General features: G+C 42.1%; 1 protein-coding gene across 1 annotated transcript in view; it reads left to right on the forward strand.

Annotated features, from left to right (window-relative positions):
• The window catches only part of BORCS5 (BLOC-1 related complex subunit 5), a 73263-nt gene extending 46675 nt beyond the window's left edge, over positions 1–26588 (forward strand). The window contains exons 3-4 of the mRNA XM_075162442.1: positions 8174–8331; positions 25809–26588. Of these exons, the coding sequence (XP_075018543.1) occupies positions 8174–8331; positions 25809–26039 (389 nt within the window). The 3' untranslated portion in view covers positions 26040–26588. The remainder of the gene's footprint in view (positions 1–8173; positions 8332–25808) is intronic.
• The last annotated feature ends 202 nt before the right edge of the window (positions 26589–26790 follow it).

A 26790-nucleotide genomic window follows, 5' to 3' on the forward strand; every position in this document is an offset into this window, starting at 1 on the left:
TTTTCAAATGGAAATTTTAATTTAGAAATTTTTTGCATCACTGAGACATTTGTGTTTTGCAGCAGTCTTCAAAGTCCTGGTCATGGTCAGGCTTCATTGTGCTAACTGCTGCACGATCATACAAAGCATGGGGCAAAAGTCATCACATGAGAGAAGCTGCAAGCTTCAGTGGTGCAAAAAAATTGTGTGCACATTATTGATTATGTATAGCCATCCCTATGTGACAGGAGAAAGCTTTAATGATGTATAGAAATCTTTGCAGGATCTAGTCCTAAGCAAAAATGAGGCTCAATAGGAAAGCATGAATATCATAAACAAGTACCCTTTCAGTGTAATTAATAATAACAACAAAACCCTCTCTGAATCACAATTTCTTCTAATGTAAATTAGGTGACCTTAATAGGTGGAAATCTGTAAGAGTGTGGGGTTTTTGTCTTAGAATTGTAGCAAACTACATTTTTATAGAAGCCTAAATGTCTTGAATCTTCTTAATGTTTGTTTTTTTAAGACAAATGGTGGAGGAACAAAAGGGGGGAGGTGATTTATATATCTTGGTGAGTAATGTCTTAAAGGCAATAGCTTACACTGCGTTAGGAGGCTGAGGCGCAGTATTCATACTGAGAGCATATTTGAGCTCTGCGGTCAGAAAAGTTGCCTGTTAAATGATGTGACAAGATGAGAGTCTTCAGCCCATCTGTCACCCATGCAGAAGTAAATGATCACATGGTACCGACCCAAAAGTAGAGGGAAAATCTGCTGTTACAGCCAACATTCCTTGCCACAATACAAATATGTTCTTTGCTCACATAATAGCTATTCAGTTTGCCTACAGTCATTGTGTTTCCCCATTAAAGTTCAAAGGAATTGAAAATACACAGTCGACAAAGCCAACTTTTGTCTTGGAGCGAATACGTATTTTATTACAAGGTGTTTTATCAGTGAGATTTTTAGAAAATAAACCCAAAAAACCCCACAACAAAACAACCCCCAAAAAGCTATTTTGACTCTTCAGGCTTTGCTGAAAATGTAGTCTTCAAGAATGAGAGAGGAAGTACACAATTAAAATTCAAAGTGTTAGTCAATAAGAGCCCTGTAAATCTGATTACCTATCTGTTTGGAAGTATTTTAATGCCTTTTATTCTGCTACACATACATGTGCAATTATATGTTTTCCGTAGGTCATATTAAAATCCTCCTGCATGGAGAATATATGGAAACGAGCTCTCTTATCTCAGCTGCTGCCTCCAAACTTGTGCAAGCAAGGGTAACGGTCAAGAAAGAAGACTCAGTCTTTAGGGATGTAATTTCATCTGTTTCTTGTGTGGATCTTTTTTTGGTACTTAAGATGCCTGAAGGTATTGGCAAAACAATCTCCCTGTGCAAATAGCAACAAGAAAAGCGACTATAATAGTTAACCTGTGGCCACTGAGACCAGACTTTATTTAAGAAGCTGGCCAGACTGGCTAGCTTCTACCCAAGAGCTTCAGAAATGCTTGATGAGGCAAGTTGTGGGGTTAATTGTTTTTAAATACCCTTGGAACACAGGAAAATTCCTGGAGACTTGAAAAATCCTACTGCTTTTTAAGCTAAAACTAATGCTGTCTTAATGAGGGTAAATGAAATGACTCAATGCTATTATATTCATAGTAACCATAGTCTACTGAAATTCAATGAGGAATAGAAGAGCTGAAGAAATTTTACTGTCTTGGATTACATTTTTGAAGAGGAGTTTCATAAAAAATGAGGGTAGTAAGAGGAGAGGTTGTGAACAGCTGAAATAAAGTAAGTTGCAGGCAGCACAGGTGATTTTGAAGGGTGGGAGAGGGAAAAATAGTGTAGTTCAAGCAGTGTGAAGGGAGCTGTAGGCAAAAAGATATCCACACAAAAAAAAGGGCAAAAAGAAAGTTGTGGTAGGAGAGCAAAAGATCACAAACTCTAGCAGGTAAAATAGGAAATCATCAGGAGACCAGAGTAGAAATTCCTTGAAAACAGCTTTCTACCAGCATACACTTAATAAAAGCTCTTTAGGTTCTCCAGAAGCCTGCTGAAGAGTCTGTGGGATTCTCTTCAGAGAAGAATTTCAGAAAAGCAAAATCAGTTAGTTGAATCAGCATTTGCTACAAAAGAAGTACGTCATTCTTTACAAGGATGAATGAGAAGTGTTCATAGAAGAGGCTTCAGAAAAAATGGTGATGTACAAGTAATAAACCTCTAGAAACAGGTACCAGAACCAGGAACGCCTCTGTAAAGTTGACAAGCTATTGCTAATAGTGGTGTGTAATCTGTTGCTTCATTTATCCTTGCTCTCGGGAGAAGAGGTGGTGACGTGCCGTATACTGTCAGGCATGCTCTTAAAAGCGGTGTTGCTGATTAGTAGGTCCAGCAAAGGGGTAGCAATTATAGAAGCAACTGGATTGTTAGAGGTGTAACCATTATACCTTGTAGCAGAATTGACTTGGCTTTTAAAGAGGGAAGTCAGGCCTCAGGTTAGAGGTATTTGAAGGTATTACAAAGGTAATCAGAGAAAATAAGTCCTCTGTGGGAGAGGAGACTGACCAGTGGGGTTCTTGAGTCTGGAAAGACTATGGGAGAAAGTATGCCCCACTCTATAGATTTCTGTTGTGTTACAGCACAATAACTACGGAGTAGCAAGTGTAAAGCAGGTGAAAAGAGTTTTCTTCATGCTGTGCGTAAATAAGCATCTTATTGCCACAGAATATTATGGAGATAAATGTATACCTTTCAAAAAGGATTAGTGAAATTCTAGTATCATTGCTTCACTGAGCATAGTATTTTGTGCCTGAAATTTTTATTAATAACTTTTGGAGGCAGGTAGGTTGTGGAAGAGGAATAAGAACTGATAAAGACGTTGTTTTCTAGATGTCCACTGTTGTCAAATGTTGGAAGCAGCATTCTGGGCAAGGTAGATTTCTGGTCTGATTAAATAAGAAGTTACTTTTAAAGTCCTCTCTTATATTCTACAGAAAGATTGGTTAGCTGATGACAGCAACCCTTTCTGGCCTTAAAATGAGTAACAAGACCACAGCATCATGTGCTTTGCTGCCTTTAATAATAAATTAACAACTGTGGACCTATTGGTGTTCTTTTTGTAATGTCTGCTGTTACTGATTGAAAAGGGGATTGACAAGTGGAAATACAGAAGTCAGAGAGAAATATTAATACTTTTCAGGTTGGAAAGCGCTCAAGTTGTTGTTAGAATTGTCCATTAAAGCAGGAGAACATAACTATGGTGGGTTACTATGTTCTGTATGTATGTAAAATGAGTATAGCATGTAAAGCGTTTTTTCAAGAACTTCACTTCTAGTCATAAAAATGCTTTTTAAACTAACAGCTTTCTTCTGCTCAGTAGGATGTGATTTGTTGGAAGTGTATGTTGACCTGGAACCAACAAGGAGATGACTAAGTAGGAGGAAAATGGTTTTAACATGCCTCTGCTTTGCCAAGGAATATGGAAACAATAACAGATTTGTCAAGTCTGTGGGTCAGCTAGCCTTGTAGTGATATATGATACTTCTCTATGCACAACATACTTGGAGTATTGGGTTGTTTTTTTCTAAAGCACCATTTAGGAGCTGAAATGTGAATCTTTCTTTGTCCCAGTTGCTGTTTATCACCATCATGGGCATGCTGTTTACTGATCAGATGTATCCAGAGTAGGTGGGAGTTCTTGACTTCTTTTCATTGTGGCAGGCACATATTGTGGTCTGTCTTCTTATTTGTTTTATGGTGTAATTCGATAGCCAAGACTGTGCATGGTTGGCAGTTGCCAAAGCATTTTTGGTCCATGCACTAAAGCTCTGCAGTAGTCCTTCTCCCGTTTCCTTGTTTTTGTTTTCCCCAAGCCACGACATCCTCCATGCCGCCTTTCCTTATCATGCTGGGGTATGTTGCATCACTCATGTGCCAAGCAGTCTCTTCTCAAGGTTTCAAACAGTGCAAAGAGGATTCTTGGTGTGCTTCCTTCTTTGGAAGAGAACCAACAGCTTGAAAAATGAGTATTCAATTTAATAAGAAATTAAAACTTTAGATGCTGTTTTCTTCCCATTTAAGAGCAGAACCGTGCTCTTGGGGGGGTGGGGAGTAATAATCACACAGACAAAATCACAGAAACACCCTTTCCCCAGTGAAGAAGAGGTAGTAGTTCAGCAGTTAGTTGCTCTGAGATGTGCTGGTGACCAGGTTCAAGTTCTGGCTGTTTTGGGAGTAAGCCTGAACCACTCAGTGACCTCTGTCTCTCCCCCTTTTGGCACTTCTAAGAGTGACTTAATAAATATTTTGTTGCAACAGATATGATCTCATATCCTTTTATAAACCACGTGTAGACCAGTCACTGAGGGATGGCCCTGTTCAGTGGAATGTTCAAAGTGTGGGACAAGGCTTTAAGAAGGAAACTTTCTCAGTGCTGAGTTGCTAGAGGCTGTTAGATAGCTCCTCAACTTTCTGTTAGTATATGAAAAAAGGACACCAGCAACACCATTTTTAACCCCCTACCCTTTTCTGTGTCTCGCTTTTGGTTCAGCGTTTTTCCTGTGGGTCTCAAGTTTTTCATGGGTATAGGGAAGTATGCTGCTGTCTCTTAAGTGCAGTGCTTATGGAGGAGGTATTGCGTTAAACCTGTTTGGGCTTACTGCCTGCTGCTGGGGAGAGAAGGAAGGGAAGAGATCTGGGTTCTGTGGTATGGGGGGGGTGTGTCCTTTCCAGCCCTGCATCTCTCTGTTTCTACCCCTTGGGCTTCCCTGGTAAAACCTCTCTGGGATTTGAGTGATTTCAGTCTCTCTTCCATGAAGTTTCAAGACGACTTACTGTTGCCATCTGCTTTTTTGGAGCAAAGCTACTGACCTGCTAAAAAATAAAATGCAGTGAATTAATCAAATCATAGAATCTCAGAATGCTTTGGGTCAGAATGGACCTTTAAAGATCATCTAGTCCAACCCCCCTGCCATGGGCAGGGACATCTTCCACTAGACCAGGTTGCTCAAAGCCCCATCCAACCTGACCTTGAACAGTTCCAATGATGGGGCATCCACAACTGCTCTGGGCAACCTGTTCCAGTGCCTCACCACCCTCATTGCAAAAAACGTCTTCCTTATGTCCAATCTAAACTTACCCTCTTTCAATTTAAAACCATTGCCCCTTGTCCTGTGACTTACAGGCCTTGGTAAAAAGTCTCTCTGTGTCTTTTACAAGCCCCCTTTAAGTATCGAAAGGCCCCAATGAGGTCTCCCTGGACTCTTCTTCTCCAGGCTGAACAACCCCAACTCTCTCTCCCTTTCCTCATAGGAGAGGTGTTCCAGCTCTCTGACCATTTTTGTGGCCCTCCTCTGGACCCGCTCCAACAGGTCCATGTCTGTCTTGTGCTGGGGGCCCCAGAGCTGGACGCAGTACTCCAGGTGGGGTCTCACCAGAGTGGAGTAGAGGGGATGTTAATGTTAAGAAAATGTTAATGTGGGTAGTAAGTAGTTACTGTGAACAATAAAAAATGGTGGATCAACTTTCTGACAATGGGAATTTCTGCCAGGTGGAAGGCTGCATGGCCTTTTCCATGCTGTTTTTTACTCTGCCTTTTCCTTTCTTGCAAGTTGAAACTCTAAGCTAAATTGTTCTCTGGCATTGTCAGCATGAGCCCAGAAGTCTTTGGAGAAGCTAATTCCTTTGGCTTCTCCCTACTGTATCACCCAAAATAATACCATAGTCTATCTTTAAGCGGCATATGCTGTTTGTTTTTTATCGCCACTCCAAGCATTTGTACTGGATTGTACACCTCTGTCTTCTTACGAAGGAATTCCAGCTGAACAGTTAACGTCTCCCTTCACTTGAGCTTGTGTTTTTCTGGATACTGAATTAGAGGCTCCTTATAGTTTATTAATTTTGCTTTTTGCATTATGTAACCTGTACAAGGTTGTAAGTACATAATGTAAGTGAGTAGCATGTTCCTTTGTAGCTCACTTTACAGTGCTTGGCCTACTCTTCTCATAAGCAGCATAAGTTGGCCAAAATACACACTTCATGTTAATTAAATCTCTTAAATAGAGTCTAATTTTCTTCCTCCTCTTGAAGTTGGTGAGAGATTAGTAATAAAAGAAAATTAGTTGGTTGATAGCATCATATATTTGATCGGTGCAGAAACAGGATAACCGCCTCAGGTATATGGTGAACTCTTCATTCCTATGTGAACATTCAACATATTAAAAGTTGACAACATTATTTGAACACTTACCCTGACAAGATAATTTTATAGAAGATCAGAATTAACAAACTGAGGAAGCACTAGAACATGTAATGTACACATTTTAAAAAAGACTTATTTCCTTCAGTGAGTTTGCTCCCGTTAAAGTTTTGCGCTTCAGCTGAAAGTAGTCTTGAAAGATTTGCAATTGATATTGCTGGACTTAAGATTTTGTTTGAGGTGATTCTTTCTAAAACATAAAAAATAATTTGACTGTGGCTAATACGGGGTTTTGACACTAAATGGTTAAGTGTCTATTTCCTGTCCTGACCTCTTGACTCAGGCAGCGCAACTGTAGTGGGCAACAAGTCAGTAAAACAAAATTATCTTTTTTTTTTCCCCTCTTAAGATGAGGAAAGAAAAGTTTTTCTGTGAAGGGTAATTGAGAGCATCCTGAGAGAATAAGATGTTGAGTGTTGATGAAAAGTAAACCTACTTCATCGTATCTGGTGAAGTTGCTGTGCTAGTTTTGTTTTCATTTCTTCTGCAAATGTTTTCAAAGAGGTTTAACTTTCTCAAATTCGTAAGATACTTCTGACTTACGTCTTGGTTTCTGTCTTGTTCTTGTGTTTTGGCAAGAACTCTATGTCACAATTTGTAGCTTCCAATAGGCATGGGGGCCATCCAAAATAGTTTCCATGTCCCACTGAGGTACGTTCTTAGAAGAACTTTTCCAATCCAAATAACTTGCATTTATTACTTTTTTTAATTGCTTAGTGTGATACTTGCTTACATTTGCTGTTTTAATGTCTTTTCCTGTCTGTAAACTGAGAGCCCCAGAGGGCACATGTGTGCAGTCACTGAATTCAGTTTACATAGCTTGACGGATGTTTTGGGAAAAGCAGATTGTGTGTATGTGCTGTTTGTCACAGATGGTGTCCCAACAAGAAAAAAGCTGTGCTAATGCTGAAGGAAAATGAAATGAAAGAAAGTAAATGAAATAGCAAAAAAAGGATGGCCTTAAAGTTTACCATCATTTTTTTCAGCAGCTTTGGGGAAAGCGGTCAGTGTGGCACATGTATGCTGGCGCTCAGCAAAGGTTCTCAAGTTGCGCTATGTAGGCAACAGACACAATGGGCAGGAGAAATTTCTCTGGACAATTTTGTTCCTCTGGATATTACCAGTGTCCCAGTTTTAAGTCTAATACCTTTTTTGGTGATCTTTTTGTGAAACCTGGTCAGTCATGAGAGTAGGTAAGGATCTTAATTCCATATTTTTTTAAAAAAAAAAAGTAAGTATGTTGCTAGTCTTTGATATTGTAAAGAAAAATCTTAGAAAGTGAAAGGGTTCTGAAGCTTTAAGAAAGGCAAGATAGGCAAAGCACGGACATTTCACCCCTAACAATTTTACTTAGGTGGGTCATATTTTAATTCAGTTTTGCTTTGGGGGACCTGTGAACTTGTTATGATTTTTAGAGCTCACTAGAATAACACTGTCAAAACCAGAAATTAGTTTGAATCCCGTGCCTGTAGGGGAATGCAGATCTCAACTCCTTCCCCTTCTGGCGTACATAAATGAGGAAGAGGGTTCATTTTTCAGAGTTCAAGATTGTGGGTGGAGGAGAAGAAACAGGACTCACTTTATGCAGCGTATCGCTGAAAACTAAGCTGATGTGCATTATGGACCTGCAGTTAGAGTCTGTGTTTAAGTTCTGTCGAGGAGGGCTAAGCTGTATGGCAAACTGTTCTTTGCACTGCTATAAATCCTAAACATCCATAAATCTTCAATCCATGCTCTTCCCACTTCTAGCCTTCACTGGACTATTACATTGCTAAAGTCCATTCAGTAGTCTAAGATCCTGAATTACTTTTTAATTACACCTTATAAGGCTTTTCTTCTGGGTTTGTTCTGCTGCCTCTCAGCTTGCAGCTGAACTAGTTATATGAACAGTCAGATTCTAACTCTGGTCCTTCCCTTGCCTTTTAGGACTCCTCAGTGGGCAGACCTCTCCAACCAGCACCAAACTGGAAAAGCTGGACCCCCAGCAGGTGCTGCAGCTGTGTCTCCGGTACCAAGATCATCTTCACCAGTGTGCAGAAGCGGTTGCCTTTGATCAGAACGCACTCGTGAAGCGGATCAAGGAGGTACTGCTCGTGGCGTGCCCGCTTCTGGTGGGGAAGGGCTTGGGGCATCGACACGGCCATCTTGTGCTGTGAATGCAGGTGCTTGCTGTAGATGGCCTTGCGTCACTTGCAGCAGTCCCCTTCAAAGTCAACCCTGTAGAGAAACTTTGTGAGTGTGCACTTCAAGCAAAGTTTCCTGGCTTTGATTGTGGTTACCGTTAGGTGATGTCTTTATTGATCATGCTTTATGATTCCTGGTTGTAAACAGTGGGTGTTCCTCTGGTGTGACAAGTACTGCAAGTAACTATTGAAGAAATAAAAGATGACCGGAGTTTTTAAAGGTGATATTCCTTATTTAGATCTGTATGCTTACCATTTTATTATGCATCATGGTTAAGCTCTAATTTAAGGAAAGAAATGGTTATCATAACATCTTCTATGGTTGGAGAAGGTAGTATTTCTTTCTTTCTTCAATGGATTTGTAGAGCTAGACTGTTTTCAAAGCTCGTAACATGCTGTCTCTTCTCTGATCCGTATAGCTGCTAAAAAAGATCTTCCTGTGCTGCTGTTTTTACCAGTAAACCATCAATTGAACATCACTGATCTGCTTAAATATTCAATGATACTGTTGGGGAGGAAATTAATTCCTGGACCAAGCATCCTGCAATTGGATTGTCTTTCTCATGTGTGTAACTACTGATTTGGAAGCAGTATGATGGCTGACAAATTTTTTTTTTTTTTTTTAAAGTCAAGACAGATTGGCATGAGAGGAGATGCTGTTTGAGAGTGTTTTCTCACATATTCTCAGATGTGTAGAAGAACTGGTGAATGCTGCATATGTCAAAAGTCTGTGAGACGAAATACCTGTCAATGTAAAAAGAAAAATTTTTGCACAGGTGGTTAATTTTTATTCATGCAATATAAACAATGACCTTGATTCGTTGTTGCTATATTAGCTTAGAGTTAAGAAAATCCCACATGACAAACTGGATAATAAACTTGATTCATGGACTGTTTTGAGAAGCTGCTGTCATCGTGAAGTTGTAAGTCCAAAATAACGTGGGAGCCATTAAAAAGGCCTTTTTACTTTGGTGTATCAAGATCTGAGGCCAGCTATTACACAAGATGTAAAGATATTCGCAGATGTTGGTGACTCAGATCACACAATCTCAGAAATGGGATTTAATTGCCAGCCTAATGACAGCATACTGCATTAATCCAAGCAGATTGTAATTCTTTTGGCTGTTAAAGTGTGAGAGGGAATATCGACATGATTTAAAGTCATGGTAGGCTCTACCAGTGCAATCTGCAGTTGTTGGATTTGCCTTCTATAGGGCAAGTGGCAGACTGTCTTTCAAATGAGCACTTGTGATGTTTTCTTCCAGTTCATAAGGCTTATGACTTTTTTTCCATGTAAAATAAATACAGTGATGATATCGATATTGTCACTGACTTACTTTATCACAGGCAAAGTGAAGGAGAAATGGGTGACTCTCTAACTCGGGCAACTGACAAGTCAGTTGGGTTTTTTTTGGTCAAAACACTTAAGTAACTTCAGATGCTTTCAATCCCTCTGCCAGATCTGGTGGGTTTTTACTGTTCATTTTCCTAATAATTTTTAAATGTTTTTCTTGCATTGGCTGTTCTGCGTGTGTGTTCTGGAGGAGCCGGGTGGGACCCACTCAGCTTAAATCATTCTTTCCAAATTGTTTGGGCTCTCCTTGGTGCACTAAATCGAACCGCTGTTGACAGTTGTTGACAACAAGGGGTGCAGCTGAACTAGAGCAGGGGATGTCTCTCGTTACAAGTGTAGACAAAGGAAATGGCGTTTGGCTGCACCCATTTGTCAGCAATGAGTTAGTTTTGCTGTGTAGACAAAGCTTTGACCCTTGGTAAGGAGTAAAAATGAAAGAGAAAATGAAGTGTATTGTGAAAAGCGTAACGTGTGCATAAGATGGACAGTAAATTATTTTTATCCTCATTTTAGTAGTCAGTATTTCCCTTTTCCTCTCATACTGTAAGCATTGAAGTGTTTTTCTTCCGATAACAGACTTATCAAGTCACTGATGCTTTTAACTTTCCTACAAAATGTTGGTGAGCTTCAGTCGCCAATTACTGCCATTTGTCTGAGGTATGTTCACTTTTCAGACTGTCACTGATTATACTCAGTGTATTAATAGTCCTACTGTATAGTATGCTACAGTCATGCTGCCTGCAGCCAGGATTTTTTTTAGTCTTTCCTTGACAAAATGTCCCAGGGCAACTATCTTTTGCTCATTGTCTGTGTGGCCAGAAAAAAAGTTTCCTGGTTTCTGGCAAAACTCAGAAGTACTGTTGTAAATTTATTGGTCCTCGATAACTCATAATTGACTGTGGTGGTTTGTAAATCGGCACACAATCTGGTTCTTAATAGGAAAGAGAATAAAGTAAGGAAAACAAAAACCTTGCATGCCAGTAGTTACTGCAGATCTAAGTAGACCCATCTGTGCGTTCCCTTACTTTGGGGATGAAAACAGTCTAGCTTTGCTCTCCATCCCATTTCCCGGTTTAGCCAGAATTTCTTTGCGGTGTGTTGGCTAGATCTGTATCTGCTAAACGTAGAACCTGTGTGACTTCCAGGTTGCTGTGACTCTTCTCTCTTAAGAAGAAATACATTTACCCAAGCGCTTCCTTGAAGGGGAAAGAATTGAAGATGTGATTGAAGGTAGTTGACTCAACTGCCTCTCTTCAGCAGTTACACTTACTTGTACCCAAACTGTTGATTTTGGAAGGGATTGATTTTTATCACAATAGGCTTTGTCTTCACTGCCAAAAAAAAAAAAGGATGTGCTTGCATCTTTTTAGGGAAAAATAAGCACTATGCATTAAATATTATGTTTCATATTAATTTTTGGCAGCTGACTCACCATCTGTTGCAATACTGCATTAATTCCAGGACCACTGAAATATTTAGGATTCTTTTTAATTTTTTTCTCCTTATCAGTTTGAAAAACAACAGAACAGCAATTTGGGATTTATGCATGTGTTAATCCAGGGTTATGGCATCTCACAAAATTTGACAGTTTTCAAGAAAAAAGCCTGTGTGCAGCATTTTCAGCATAATTTGTCTACTCTTTGGTATTTTGTAGGATGAAAATTTTTAGCTTATTGGATGAATCACCACATTATTGACTTCTGGGGTCATTCAGTTCCAATGGGTCTGGGAATGGGATCTAGTCGTCTACTGATGGTATGTTGGACCCACATGAGCTCGTTATATGTGTATGCTAGGAAAAAGGTGCATTTTTAAAACCCATTAGATAATGTTTTATAAAATGCTAAGATATAAAAGGCAATTATAGCTAATTAACAGGTTAAAGTGATCTTACTGCACCTTGGAGCTTTTACCAGTGTGTTTAATGATGGGGACAGTTGACGACGCGCCTTATAGAGAAAGTGATACTTCAGGCTAAAAATCGCAGAGGTGAACCATGACTTGCTAAGCCAGGATAAGCCAATCTCGGTCTGCCTATTCTTGGGTGTTGTATATAAAAAACCCCACAACTTTAGTGTATATCTGCATGAGGACAAAAAAGCTCAACTGCAGTGTTCTTCCTTTGTTTCTGTGGTGGGTTTAGCGTCCTAGTTGTAGACAGGAGGTTTTAACTTGCTGCATCCCACGTCCGTCTCTGCCATGACAATGCAGTAGTTCTGCGTTACAACTAGTTTGAAGTTTCGAGCAACTCCAGCTGCCATTGGATTCGAGAGCTGCGTGTGCTCTCTTCGCCAAGACTGTCTGCCTCAGTTTTGCTATCTGTAAAATGGGGGGTTTCTGCCAAGATTAGTTTGAAGGCAAATGTTGACCAGCACTAAATATTAGGTATGACTGGGGGGAAAGAAGCAAATGAAGCAGGGAGAGGGCTACTTTACGTTAAGTCCATATCATTGGAGGATGTCTCTTTTGGGTGGCAAGGAGAGAATTTAGAAAGTCACATGATAGGGGACAGTGAATGACAAGGAATGGGAAACAAGTAGGATAGGTAAAGGCTGGGGAGCAGAGCTAAATTTTCAGAAGGGGCCCATGATTTTGTGTGCCTCCAAAATTGTCTAGTTTCAATGTCTTAAAAAAGATTTTCATGCGTTAGATGCTAAGCTTCTTAAAAATCACATCCTTCAAAATAGCTGAAGCTGAGTATCCAAAAATTACTAGTCTCACTTGAAAATTTAAGCCTAGCTTCTTTCTATGAAAGTAAAAGGGAAGCTGAAAGCCATCTAAGGTCCTTTCAAAGAAGGTTTGAAAGAAAAGGTCTTCAGCATTTCTTATTAGACTTCCAGTGTTGGCAAAGGGGATGTGCTACTCAATGTATCCTATATACCCTTAAAGGCAAAGGTAATTCCTAGATTAACTGTGCTTGAAATGTATTAAGTGGATTATTAGGAGGGCTCTTACACTTTGCCCTAAACCCAGATATCAGTGCAGTATATCTGTAGCTTTTATTGCCATAGGCAACCCAGGCTGACAATAATTTTGAAAACGGAACACTTTTTACAATACAAAATTAAATTAAAAATATCTCAGTCTAAGCTGACACATGCCTACAGGAAAAAATTAACACCTTTTCAAATAATAAATTTTACTTTTATATTTTTAACAAATGTGATGGTGGAATAGTTAAACAATTTCTGTTCAGGCAGGCATTAATATCAGTAATTAGTATGCTGTATAGTAAATTAGTGTATGGCTTGTTTCATACCTGTAAATTCCTCTGTGGGAATGGCTCGTTATTTTGAAGAAATATTCCAGAATAAGATGTGTATGGATTTTTTTCTTTACCAGCTTGCTGCAAAAAGTAATTTTAATGGGCTTCTCTAGTATGTAGTTTAGATGTCAAGAAATACAGCCCTTAATATTTGGCAAGTAAACAATTTTTGAAGCCACACATCCACCACATAGTGTCTCCCAATACATTTCAGCTGTTTAAAATCATGGATAGGAGTTAAATCATTATTTTATACAAGCAACAAGGCTAGTGCATTTGACAGACCAACAAGAAAAGCCCTTTAAATACAAGCATTATACACAAGCATATTTTAGCTTATCCCATGCATTTAAGACTCATAAATTGCAATTCAGCCATTCATGTCACCACGTGTGTGAAATAAAACATGCCCAGCAATTTGGGGATTTAGGAATTTCAGTTTATTTTTTCTGTATGCCTTGTGGCTTTTTGACCTTTATGGCAACTACATTGTTTCTGTGGCATTGAGCATTTCTTTTATTGAAGAGACCTGTCACCTAGTGGGAAAATGTGCTGGGGAATGTGGCCTGCAGAGGCCATCAACATGGGTTTGTTCCATCCTGAGGGAAGGATGGGTTTGCTATGGGCAGGGCTGGTGGCTTTGAACCCCTCGCATTCCAGAGGCGAGAGGGTTGGCAGTGGTAGGGACAGCTTGTAAAGGTTTGACATTCCCCAGTGGGAATTAAAGGACAAGGTACATTGAAGGTGGTGATAAAGGGAAAAGCTCTCTAAGTGTGGGACGCAATTCCATCACTGGGAATGAATGAATAAATGCTGGGCCAGAAATCTGGGAATGACATTGCCTGGCTGGGGGACTACGCCGATGCAGTACAGGATCCCATTAACCAAGGCAGTAATTAGACTTGGGCTGCGTATCTGCTGCAAGCACCCATAGTTTGTACTGGGTGATGCACCACGGTCACTCTTCTTAGCTCCATCCCCCTCTGAGCAGAAAGATTTGGAGTGTCTGGGATTCATCCTGTGCTCCAGTCACAGCTGACCAGCGACCCTTCAGAGAATGGACTCAAATGAAGAGGAGGTTTTATGGAGGTGTTTTTTGTTTGGTCTTTGGTTGGTTGTTTCAGTACTCCGCTGAGTGAGGTGTTTGTTGCCATTCCTGTTAGTTATGGTTTCCCTGTAGGTGGTATCAGAGCTGAGTTTCCAAAACTGACTGTGAAACCTGTGTTCAGCAGACATGCCCTGAGAAAGATGCACCTTCTGACTAAACTGAATTAGGTTAGCAAAATTTACTTTTACTTGGCCTCACCAAGTCCAAAGTTCTTCTTCGACTTCAGGCCTTTGCTTCAAGGTCCATGTGCTCGTATGGATCAGACCACTAAGTTACCTTTCATCCCATCAAAGGGAAAGGCTCAGAGGATCAAAAGTAAGCCTGTTAAACAAAGCTTGGCAAAAGTGAAAATGGAGATGTGTTTAGTTTTGACACAACATATAAAGACTTTCTAGATGAGGCCGTGTTAACTTGCAAGCAAAATTGAGCCTTTTGGTTCACAGACTTAAATTAGCAATGCCCCAAATCCAGGGAAAGAGGCCTGAGAATTCCTTGGGATGCAGTATTTCTGAAATGGGTAAGAACCTGGGTGGAAATACCACTTGTATTTTCAAGCGATTTAATGCCACACTGCCATGCCTAGTTAGAAAAGCTAGGGAACATAGTGTTCTGTGAAAAAATCAGTACCTTAAATGTAGTCTTTGGCATCTCGGAATTATGAGATTGATGAGGAATGTGGCGATCTATCAGGCTCTTTATTTCTCCTCTCTTCTGTGATGAAGTGTTATTTATAAAGACTGGAATCTTAACTCAACAGGCATCATCATGCAGAAATAAATGCGCAGGGTTGTTAAGCTGGCAACTACTTTCATGTCCTCTAGCTGATCTTGCTCATTTTTCTCCAGCCTGATGTGCAAGTAGCTTGAATTCTTGAGTGGTGGGATGATGTCTTAACCAGCCAGCATCAAAATGGGAAACTGCTTTTGAAAAAGCTTTGCAATTGTTACTTTAATACATAGAATGAACGCCTTGCTGTGTATGCCCGAGGCAAATGGCCAGTGCTCTGTTGTACATGAACTTTATGAAGTGATCTAGCAGTTACTAAGGAAGAGGAGAGATTGTTTGCACTTGTGACAGCCTGAAATCTGTTGCGTTAACATGCAGTGCTTCATTTGGTGTCAGAAAAAAGACCAAATAGTCCCTCCCTCCTTCCTAGAATAGATGTGTGAAATCAGTTCCAGCATGTTCCCTTCTCTTTGGTTTCTTATGGCCTTTTGAGAAAAGATCAAAACTGGAATCCTTTCCACCACCAAATTTCCAAGAAAGAGTAGAAAATTAAACTTAACCAAGCATCTAGCAGTCAGAAAGGTTTCTATTATTATAGAACTTAGGTGCTTAAGAGACAGGCACTGAAGATTGGAAGTCTAGTATGCTAAGCCTTATATTAATGCTTTCATCAGGATTAGTGCATGGAGTTTACGATTATCAGGTAGCAGAAGGAATAGAATTCAGTTTCTTCTCACAGCCTGTTTAAACTAGGAAATTGGGGTTCTTATTCTAGCCTTGTTTCCCCAGGTGGAAAAACACCCAAACAACAACAAACAAACAAAACACCCACGCCACCCCAAAACATTGTAGATCTTCAAATAGGAATAAGAAGTATTGAAGTCCATTCCAGAGTTAGCAGACTTGATATTGAATTTGTGCATGAAACAGATTTGAGATACGAAGAAAGCAAGTATCAGCCTGGGCTGTATCATGCAAGGTACTCCCACGAGAAATAGGAACATATTGATTGTATTGCGCAAGGCTGTGAGGCGATCTCGTCTGACACACCGAGCGCAGCTCTGGCTATGTTCAAGGAAGGCGAGTTCGTAGTACGACAGAAGGGCTGTAAGGATGAGGGGGGAATGGGGAACCTCTGAGAGGAAACTGGAAAAGCTTTACTTGTTTGGCTTAGTCAAATGAAGACTGAAAATGGTATGTTTTTTCTTTCTGAGTAAGTCTGGTGTTAATGTAGGTTGAAAATGGTCTTCTCCCTCCCTGCTGGATTGTGTTGATACAGGAAAAGTCACTTTACAGGCTTTCATTCTTAATGATTACCTCCTGTTTCAATGTTGAGTTGAAATTTTCAAGGTGTCAACTCTACCCCTAAGTGAGAATTGGGGCGGGGGGAGGTGTCAGGAATGTTAGCTAAAAGCCGTTCAGCAGTTTGACTTTCATTTTAGATAGGTTAGCCAGTATTATTTGCAAATATTTGGAGTTGCACTGATGACTTAAAGATGCTAGGTGGTAGGCTGGGGGAGCGGGGTTGACCTTGTGTTAGCAGCCCTATAATTAGCATTCTGATAACAATCAGATGTGATCTGCAGAGATGACTTCATGTTGAAAGCATTACAAAGCCTTAGTGCAAGTAATCTGTCCATCTTGCTTTTTATGAAGGGTAGGGTTTCCTTAATGTTTCTGTGCCATTGGGGCATGAATGTTTCTATACGAGAACATTATTAGCCATTATTTCAACACTGCTCTAGAGGTATGAAACGTATCATTTACTAATAATTGATTTGTGTGGGCGTTGTTCCTGACTGGATGTGTCATCTACCTCTGGAAGCCTGCATAAAATCCTGAATTATAGTACAGTAGAATACCCTGTAATCAAGTGTACTGCGCCAACCTGTGGTGTAGTGGACAAGAAATAAGATTTTTTTTTTTTTTTTTTTTTAAAAAAAACCAGAAGAGAAAGTGATGTATTTGAAGAGCAATTGCTGGAACTGGCAAGTTATCTAAAAGATAAAATCCCAAATCAGATAATTTCAGCTGAAGAAGGTGCTCAGGTAGTTGCTGTAAACAAATCAACATAGCAGTATACGGAAAAGAATTTATAAGAGTTTTTAAGGTCAGAAAGGATTCTTGGGTCATAGCCTTTCCTTTTGCTTAATCCAGTCCATAGAATTTAATTCTTGCTTATGCCTGACCTAAGCTGCATGGGAACTGAAGATGAACTACTTACTTTTCAATTATAAGTTCTACTGCCAGGTCATAGTGTAAACTTTCAAAAGCCTTCTCGCTTTTGATCAGATTGTTCTAGAGATCCATTTGTAGACATAAACAAGGAGAGAGAAATATTCAGCCTTCTGTGAAACTTGAGGCCACTCAAGGAAATTGAGCACTGCAGCTCAATACGATAAAAATAGATGCTCACAGTGGATTAGAGTTACCACTACTCACTCACTGAACTTTCATCTGAATCGTTGATGGTTGGCGGTGGTATGTACTCTTGTTACCATGTTTTGAACGACAGTCTATAGCCTCGGAAGAGCTTGCTATGGAAATGATCTACAGTGCTCAAGCTTTCCTTGAGGCTTTCCTGAAGCCAAAGACTTACTATCAGAGGTTGTGACCTCCAGAAAAGTGCTGGGACGTTTGAGCTTCAGCACTGTGTAAGTATGGTGGAGTCAGTCTTGAAAGTAGCTCTTCTGGGAATGAAGGAGTAGATCCTCCCATTCTCATCATCACTGGGAGGTACTTGGCTTCTTTCACGTTCTCTTTGAACATGAAAGAGCTGATGTAGAGCTTCAAAAAGACTTTTCAAAAATTTTTCAGATTATCAATGGCTAACATTGTTAGAGCTGACATACCTTTGAGTTTCCCTGGTGAGAAGAAGTTGATTTGGACATTTTGTATGAGAACTGTGGCTGTCAGGGAAAGAGCAAAAGCTTCATGTGGGATGTCCAAAAATCCCCGATTCCTGACTGCTGGGCTTGTGCCCCTGCAGATCTTACGCTTCAGCCTTCTTGCGTGTGTACAGGCCATCTGCACAGCACATGGGAGGTAGGTCTGATGCAGCCAGATGTGTTGGACTGGCTGTGTAAGTGTGGCATGGTGCTTGAACCCATCTTTGTCTGCAGTTCCCCAGACAAAAAAAAAGAAGGAGTCCTAGATAATCCTTTACCACTTCACAAATTGTAGGAAATGGTTAAAACTCAGCTCCTTTGCATTCTCTGAGAACAGATTTAAGAGCTTTTTCTTCTTAAGTAGTGTTCTCTTCTAGAAAACGCTTTCTTCTAGTGTGTCTAACCCTGACTAAATATAGCACAGGTTAGCATCCCCTTTCGAAAAATTTTGGAAGACCTTCTGTAGGACATCTGGAGAAGAAGACCTACAGCTATCACGTCCCAAGTGTGAAGCTGAGAATAATATCATTAGATCAGATGGCCTGCAAATGTAATGATGCTGACTATTTTAGATAGCACCTTTTCACTCTGAAATAAGAACGATGGTGTTTTCTGAGAAACATCTCATTAATGATAACGGTCATCTCTTTTCAAATCGAAGCTTATTCTTGATAGGAAAACCAACTTGCTTAAAGCTAGTCATTCTGACATGTTAAAAGTACAGAACTGAAATTTATGATAAAATAAAACCCTAAGGGTAAATAACATTTCCAAGTGCTGTTGTCCTGTAACATTCGAGCTCTGACTGGGTATAGGAGTGTTCTGAATGAGTAATATGGCAGCAGTGTAAAATTGGGAAATGAGGGAATTGAAGGCCGTGTTTTGTAGCAGAGTTATTAGGTAGTCTGAAATAGAGTTGTGCAAGTTATCATTTAAGCAACAGATCACTCTGTAACAGATACAGATTTTTCTTTCTCTAGGAACAGCTAATTAAAGACAGGCTAGGAGTTTCTGATTCGTTTCTGTGGAGTTGTGCTCCACAAAAGAGAGGTATTGTGAGGACGTTGTACACATAGGTTCATTTATCTTATGTATTGTCTGGGTGGTTTTTTGTTATTTATTTTTCTTAAACTTCGTCATTTAGGAGAGGTATGGAAGCATTTCTAACGCTTTGAATGTAACATAACATTTTTTTAGTCTTGATAAATTTGAGAGATTACTTTTTAGATGGATGTAGATTGTTCTATGAAAGCAGCAATTGAAAGTTCTAAAAAAAGTGTTCTTACTAGTTAAAGTCAATGAGCTAGAAATTACTATAACCTTTTCTTGGTGACATTTCAGAAAACTTACTGATAAAATCAGATACTAACCCCCCGCCCAAGAATCTTGTTGTGTATTTAAAAGTCTAACACAGCAACAGCAAACGCTGAGTTAGGATCCAGGAACATGTGCAGTGGGAGAGATGGTGCTTCTCTTCACATGGTGGTCCTGCCGCTTCTGTGACTGTCATGATTGACAGGCCAGCAAGCTGATGGGACAGAAGACCAAACCACTGAAGAAAAGAGAACCTGGGAAGACCAAGCTTGTTTTGTTCTCCCCCCTTGCCCCGACTTATGTGCAGAACCGATCTCATGATCATGCAGCTAATTTGGGACTGCTGCTTTGCAGCCTGAGGTTGCATTGGATTTTGTGTGATGTGAAACTGTGCCCTGAGTTTAACTTGCTTATGTATGGTTTAGCTGTTTTGAGAGAGAAGGGTGATAAGTAGCAGTGGTGTTGAGGGAAATGTAAGTACAGAAAGTCCAGTAAAACAGGACTGTGGTATGAGGTGTATCCAAGCTGGAGAGCTGGCTATCTAGCGTCTACAGCACCAGATTCCAGGTGGCTGCTGGTTGTCGGGCTTTGCTCTCAGTCTTCTCCCACCTCTGTGAAGCGGGGCCCTGCTTTTTCAAGCGCTTGAAAGTCTACTTGATCATCAGTGCTGGGCGAGAGGTAGGTATTGTTTTAATCGTAGCTTTAGGACTCTGTTTTTAGCAACAGTTAGTGATAGCAGTCATAACTTAAGCTTGGGGGACTGCCAGTTGGCAGAGGGATGCTGGTAGCTTTCAAGCAGGGAAGGCTCGAGTCAGAACTGAGGGAGATGTGGGCTGCCGAGGTCAGACCGAGGGGTAGCGACAAACGTCCTGTCCAATAATGCAATATGCAGGAAGGTGGAAAAGCTAATTTCAGGAATGAACCTTCTGATTTGAATTCTGAATTCTTTTGTGCATCCCAAGGCCTCCCAAAATAGTTAAATCTTGATGTTTCAGGAGTAGCAGCCTATCTTACACTATCAAGTATCTACTATAACTCTAAGGGACCAGGTATAGATTTAGCTGTAGATCTTTTGAATTAAGTAGGGGCCCTGATGTACCTGTTAATATTACTAAAACTCAGCGTTAGAGCCAGTTTAAATGGTTACTCTTCGTTCTCTAACTTGACTGTGATCTGTACAATGCTTAGACTGAGTAACTCCTTGGTAATTGTTTACAGCAATGACAAATCACAGAAGGAGCAAAAGGACCATTTTGGCATGGGATTAGGTCTTATATGTGATAAGCAAAACTTAAACAAATTATAATTGTTTACCTGACAGTAGCGCAGAGAAAGGGTACTCCTGAGAGCTGTACTCATGACGGATGCTGAAGAGAGGGACATGGGATCCTTGGCTGGGCGTCTCTGTTTTTTACCCTGGCAAAGATGCTACCCAGTAAGTTTATCACTTAGCAGTATGTGGGATGAGTGGGAGAAACAGAGGATGTTCCCATCATCAGGAAGTCATCACTATCTATTGTGCTAACTTTGCGTGACATTATCAAAGAGAGAGGGGAAGAGAAAAAAAAGCCATTCATTGAGCACATTTGTTTTCAAGCAGCACAGAAAGAGGAGCTGTCTTCAGTTTTAAGTGCGTTGATTGAAAAGTATTTTCACACCAGCACATCGTGACTAATATTCCATGCAGTCATGTTCCCGCCTGTCACTTTCTGATGTGGTTTTTATGCAGCTGCAGGAAGGAGTTCATTTAACCCCAGCCAGGCACCTGACAACGTGAAGGGAAAGGCTGCTTGTGCTCGGAGCGCTGTTCTAGCAAGTGAACTTTCTGCAGTAAGGATTACGCCCAAATTACTGTGGGTTTTTTTGAGTGGAAGCCGTAGGGGATGGGAGCTAACAGCAAATTGTTAGGGCAGAGGGACACAGGACAAATGGATGTCTAGCTGAGCTCTTGAAGGCTGTTGCTGAGTGGGGAGGAAGCAAAACATCTTCTTGCCGTATTGGCATTTTAAGGAGGGAGTGGAGAAGCTGGGAATGACAGAGCATCCTCTTATTAGATGTATTTGTTTTGTTACAAATGTCAGCAGTGCCTCTCTAGAAATTTGATTCCAAGTTTAATGAACTTCTGATTGCATTTGCATGTTCTGCAAACCAGGGAATATGTGTCTAGTTGTAATTTTCAGTCTCAGTCATTGAACTAGCAGGATGTGAGCTGTGTTTCTGAGAGCTCAGGGCACTTACATGCCCATGACAGAAGTGCTATAAAACCATGCCAGGTAAGAGGTGTATATAGGGCACTGGTTTGTTTTCAGTGTAGTGTCTTGAAAAGAATTGGGCAGTGTCCAGTGCTGACCTCAGTCTTTTTGTGGGCTAAATTAATGTCTTTATTCTGCTTGGCAGTGTGGGCCAAGAAGAATTCCAAAATGAATGCAGGAATTTGTGGTGTGCAAGATGTATGAAAGTCCCCTCAATTGTTTTTGTGTTTCATCAGTGTGTTGTTACAAATGGGCCTGTGTAACGCAGAGGAGAGCCTGCGAGCCCTTACTGGTTGACAGCGTGAATGGTGTAGCAGGAGGGGCTGTGCTGGGGCCCTTTTAAGTAGGGGAATATCCATCTTGCGCTGTTGTTGGAAGCAATTATGAATCTGTTTTCATTTGAGGAAAGAAAAGCCCAGTAGATGTCATTTGATGTTTAAAATGTGAAGCTGAGGCATAAATTAGTGTCCTGCTGCTACTGATCCATGGAGGAGTCATGAGTTTTGAAATAGAAACAGACCCAAATTCTGAATGTCACTGGCTGTACAAAAAAAGTACGTCATGCTGGAAGGCGAGTTTTAGGCTAGTCTGTTTTTATGATACTATATTCCTAAAAGAAAAACTGAAAAAACTCTTCCATCCTTTTTGATGTAGGAAGGGGAAGAAATCCTGTCGTCTTCTCTGGGCATATCCAGTCTCAGGTTTGCTGCTTTAACAGGAGGAATTATTTTTGGATAGAAATAAGATGTGCATTAGGATCTCTCATCCCTTCACTGAGAACATGTCTTTTTTCCTCAAGACCAGGCTGGGCAGAACCTCTTGCTTTCACAAGAATTAAGACCGAGACCTTGCGTGCTGGGCTCTGCCCTCGGCTTTTGTTCTGTTGCTTCATAACAGGCACCAGGTCCAGTCTTTTGACTCTTCAAACTCTTCTGTACCTGTAAGTTGGAGGTGATGATAGCTTACTCAGTGGTGATGTTTGAAGGAGAAATTGGTGATGGTGAAGCCATCGAGGGGCTGGTGGCAGCGCAGCTCCACGTCTGGCATGGCTTATGGGTACAGGGTAGTGACCAGCCGACGGGGAGTCCCCCGCAACTGTGGTGGTGTAGGAAGCTCGGAGCAAGCAGAGCAGAAACAATGGCTCAAATAAACACTTGCAGATGGTCGTAGGGCAGTGGAAGAGCTGCTGGCTCTGAGGGGTCTTGCTGGGCTTCCCAGAGAGCTGCTCAGCCAGGGATGGGCAAGAAGGCTGAGTGTTTTTTTCAGAGAGACTCCTTCTCGTGTATGGGAGGTGGGCCTCGTGTATGGGAGGTGGGAGTTGATGGGAGCTGCTCAGAGAAGGCAAATTCACTTATCTGACCCTTGAGGGTGTCTTGAAAAGCATGGACTGCCTTGGCTGTAGGCAAGGGACAGACTTGCCTAAGCTCCCTTTCTCCAGATGCTTTTTATTGCTACTGTATGGAATTAAATAGATGGGAATTAAGCAGATTCTTATGCGCATTCCCTGTTCATTGCAGATTCCCAAAGGACAGTTTTAGTCTCTGTGGTGGGTAAATAGGGCTGACCCTCTGAGTCCTGCGACTGAAGGCCCAGTCTGAGCAGCAGAGAATGGGACTGCGTGCCAGGAGAGGTAAAAGCACAAGGTCTGGCACTGGAGGAGCTCGCTTGGAGGGGGAGGAGGCAGGAAGGATGTAAGTGTGTATTTAGGCCCGCTTCAAGGAAAGCTGCAAAGAGGCATTGGCATTTATATACAGGAGTTAACACATAGGTTTTTTGGGTGGTTTTTTTTTTCCTAGTTAAAAAGACCAGGTTCTGGTCTGAGTAAAAATTGGCCTTTCCTCACAGTTACTCAACTTCAGTCCCCCTTGTCGTGTCGCTGGCTGTGCAGCTGCCGTGGCTTCCCGCAGCAGACAAACTGGAACGTTAGGTGTAGGGAAACCATAGGAAACGCTCATTTCCACCCTTTCTCTTTTTTTGTGAGGCAGCTTTTTTTTAATAGCCATTGTGAATGTGTCCAAAAGTAGTAAAGAGCTTGGAAGGCCACTCCGCATTTCTTCTTCCTTTTGCAGGTCAGCTTGAGCTTCTCTCTGTGTTCTCCTCCAGTAAGTGGACGTACTGGTATTTACACATGTGACCTGAAAGTCAACAGATGAAAATTATTGGAATGGAGAGAAAAGGGGGCCTTTGGTTTTTTTCTTTCAGAGCTTGGTAGATGCGCGCTTTGCCTCTTGCGCAGCGCTGTGAGGCCACGTGGAGAGCCTGCCTTTGGAGGAGAACTTCAGCACCAGAGGAAGTTTCTGCCTGGGTCCCCGCGCTGCTCAGTTTAATGAGGCGTGCTGGCTTTTGGCAGGTTTCCGACTGGCTGCCACTCCACGCCACTGTCTCTCATTAGGTGGGACGTTTTTAGGCGCTGGATTGAATTTACTTCCATCCCATGCAGACCTGGTGGTGGTCTGCTTTTTACACACTCCAATTTACAGAGCTAGCGCCAAGCTACTAAATTATTAAGCTGGGGTTTTAATAGAAACCCCTGTGTAGGCTTAAATTGTTTCCACTGTATTTGGAGTTTCCTGCTTGGCTGGTTTTTATTTTGTCCCGTGCATGAAAGCATGGAGGGAGGAATTCACAGGAAAGCACAGAGGCAAAGAGGAAGAATTCGGCCTGAGAGCACTAGAAAGTACAGACGAAATAAAAGGTTAATTGGTACTGTATCCAGCTCTGATGGAGGTGATAGGGGGAAAAAAACCGCTTCCTAATCCCCATGACAGTTCAGAGGAAACTTGTGTGTTTGTAACTTAGGTTTCTCAATAAAATATTTTCTTGCCTGACTGTTTTTGTCTTGACCCCTTCCCCAGGGCTTGAAAGGGACGGTTGTCAGCACACACAGCTCCCCTAGTTTTTCCCCCCGTGTCAAACACGGCTGTCGCCAGTGGGACGGCAGTGCTTGGTCGGGTGGGACTTCCCTCCTCGGTGGGGGATCCCCCTTCCAGCTTTGCACCACGTCCACCCAATCCTCCCCTTGCTGCAGGCTCTCCCCTACAGCCCCGCACCACTGCGTGCTGGGTCAGGATGACACTTGCCCATTAAGTACCATGTAGGTCAGATCTGGTCAGCACGCCTTGTTTTTTAGCAGTGCACCGATAAATTTGTGTTGTCCTTGATGACAGGGACGGTTGCTGTCCTCCACCAAATGGGCTGACTCTGTCAGACAGTTAAAGTGAGGGATGTTGTTTGAACCAGGGACCTGGTAGACCAGGAGTCCTCAGCAGTGATTCCCTGAGGCCGCTTCATCGTGAGTGGTGACCTCCTTCCCCTGGGGGGTAGTTAGATCGGAGAGGTTCGGAAAAACAGTGATAAGTGGTCAGCGTGTGTCCACTCCTGCTCCTCACTCGGCAGCCACTGTGGGCATGTGCCGAGTCCCAAGCGAGGGGACCAGCCTTCCACCACGACAGCGTGGTTGCAGGTTGCATTCCAACCACTCAGACATACCAGTTTCAAGAGCCATCATAGTGGAGCAACTGGGGTTGTCGAGCACAGCTACAGTGAGCCAAAGCAACCGAGCTTCAGGTGTGCGCTTGAGGGCTTGGAGCAGGTCTATTGCCAAGCTCTCTGAATGTATGGTATGTCTTACGATGTGCAAAACAGCTTAAACCATCTGACGTGGCTCATGTGTGTATGGTACTAGCAGCTATCGGCTGAATCCCGCCTGGAGTTTACAGGTCTGGCTGAAGGGAAAGTTGGGCTGTGAATTATAAAGGCTACCTTTGTCGCTCAATGGCAGGAATAGCACTGCAGTTCCTGTCATTGTCGTCACGCTGAGACGTGTTTGGGTACTTACCGTGTTTAATTGCATGGCTGATTTACTTAATGTCTCTCCTGGGGTCACTCATAACACATTTATTTTTAGGGGTCAGGGAAATTAGGGACACTAGCAATCCGTTGTGGTTCTCTCTCAAGACAGGAGTTTTCCAGACGACGATGGTAGTAACAGCAGTGGCTTAGTCGCAGAGTAACCCGGCGAAGCTGATGAAATTACCACTATGGCAACTATGGTAGAGCTTAATGCTTGCAAATGAATGATCTCCACTGAAAATATACTGCAGGTGTAGGCGGAGGCCAAGAGTTCCCTGGGTTTGGATAACTTGGAGGATACGCATACAGTTTATTGGGAAATCCCTGGCAGCGCCTGTTGGCTTTCAACCCTGTAAATAAAGAATTTTCTGATCAAATACTCAGTGTTTGGGTGTAGAACTGAGGTGGTCATATGTCCTTCCTGGTATACAGCTATGAATCATTCTGTTTCTTGACAAACTTGTTGTGCCCCAACAGAGGAGCTCCTTTGTACCTGGCTGATGGCTCCAGTGGGGCGTCTAACATGCTTCTCGGTTGCTTTTAGGAAAGACAACGTGCTGAAAGGCCTGTGGTAACAGTCAGCCTAATGCGCCTTGCTTTGCTTGTTGTTTTTCAACAGATGGACCTCTCTGTGGAAACTCTTTATAGCTTCATGCAGGAGCGCCAGAAGAAGTATGCCAAGTATGCGGAGCAGATCCAGAAGGTCAATGAGATGTCTGCCATCCTCCGCCGTATACAGATGGGCATTGACCAGACGATCCCGCTGATGGAGCGGCTGAACAGCATGCTGCCAGAGAGCGAGAGGCTGGAGCCCTTCAGCATGAAACCCGACCGGGAGCTGAAGTCTTAGCTGATCCGGCAGGCTCCCCCTTCTCACCTACCGCGCTCCAGCGTGCAGCACAGACGCGCTTCCAACGGGCTGGGCTGGCAGATGTTTGAAGCGGACGGCAGTGCTGCCCGACTCTCTGCCAGGGCATCGGAGGAAGAGCAGCGTCAGCTGCCAGAACTGCGCAGCCAGGAATCCAGGAGCTCCCCGGTCTCGTCGTCTGGAGAAGATGATTTACCGTTCTTTCATCTCCCTCCTCTTGCCCTCCTGTCTCCTTTACCACTACCACTGCCCGTGCCGAGACATTTGTTTCGTTGCTGTGACATTGCTGTGGGGTTTACAGAGGGGGAGTTTTCTTTCATCTGATTTTTTTTTTCTTTTTTAAACTAGAAGAATTCAAAGGGATACGGGGTGTGACAAACTGTCTATCATGGTTTTTGTGCCACTGGGGTTTAGACGATTGGATGGCTGGCAGGTATTTCTGAGATCCTCTGGCCTTGGAAATATGTGTGTTTTATAGGTGAAAGTGCGGGAGCCAGGAACTGGCTTATTAAAATCTGCCTATTATCATAATTAACATGGTTTGCATGGCAGGGTTTTGGCATGTCCTCCTCGAGGCTCCTGTTTTTATGAGCTCACTAATTTATGAGGCTGTAAAGGAATAACTGTTCCAGATACGTATGTCTGTTAACGTTAGGCAAGCCTTAGCGTTCCTCTCCCCCTTGCCCTAGCAGTGTCCCCGTGCCCCAGCTGGTGGCATTTCGTGTCCCTCACC

The sequence above is a fragment of the Calonectris borealis genome, chromosome 1 (assembly GCF_964195595.1).
Source record: "Calonectris borealis chromosome 1, bCalBor7.hap1.2, whole genome shotgun sequence".
Lineage (NCBI taxonomy): Eukaryota > Metazoa > Chordata > Aves > Procellariiformes > Procellariidae > Calonectris > Calonectris borealis.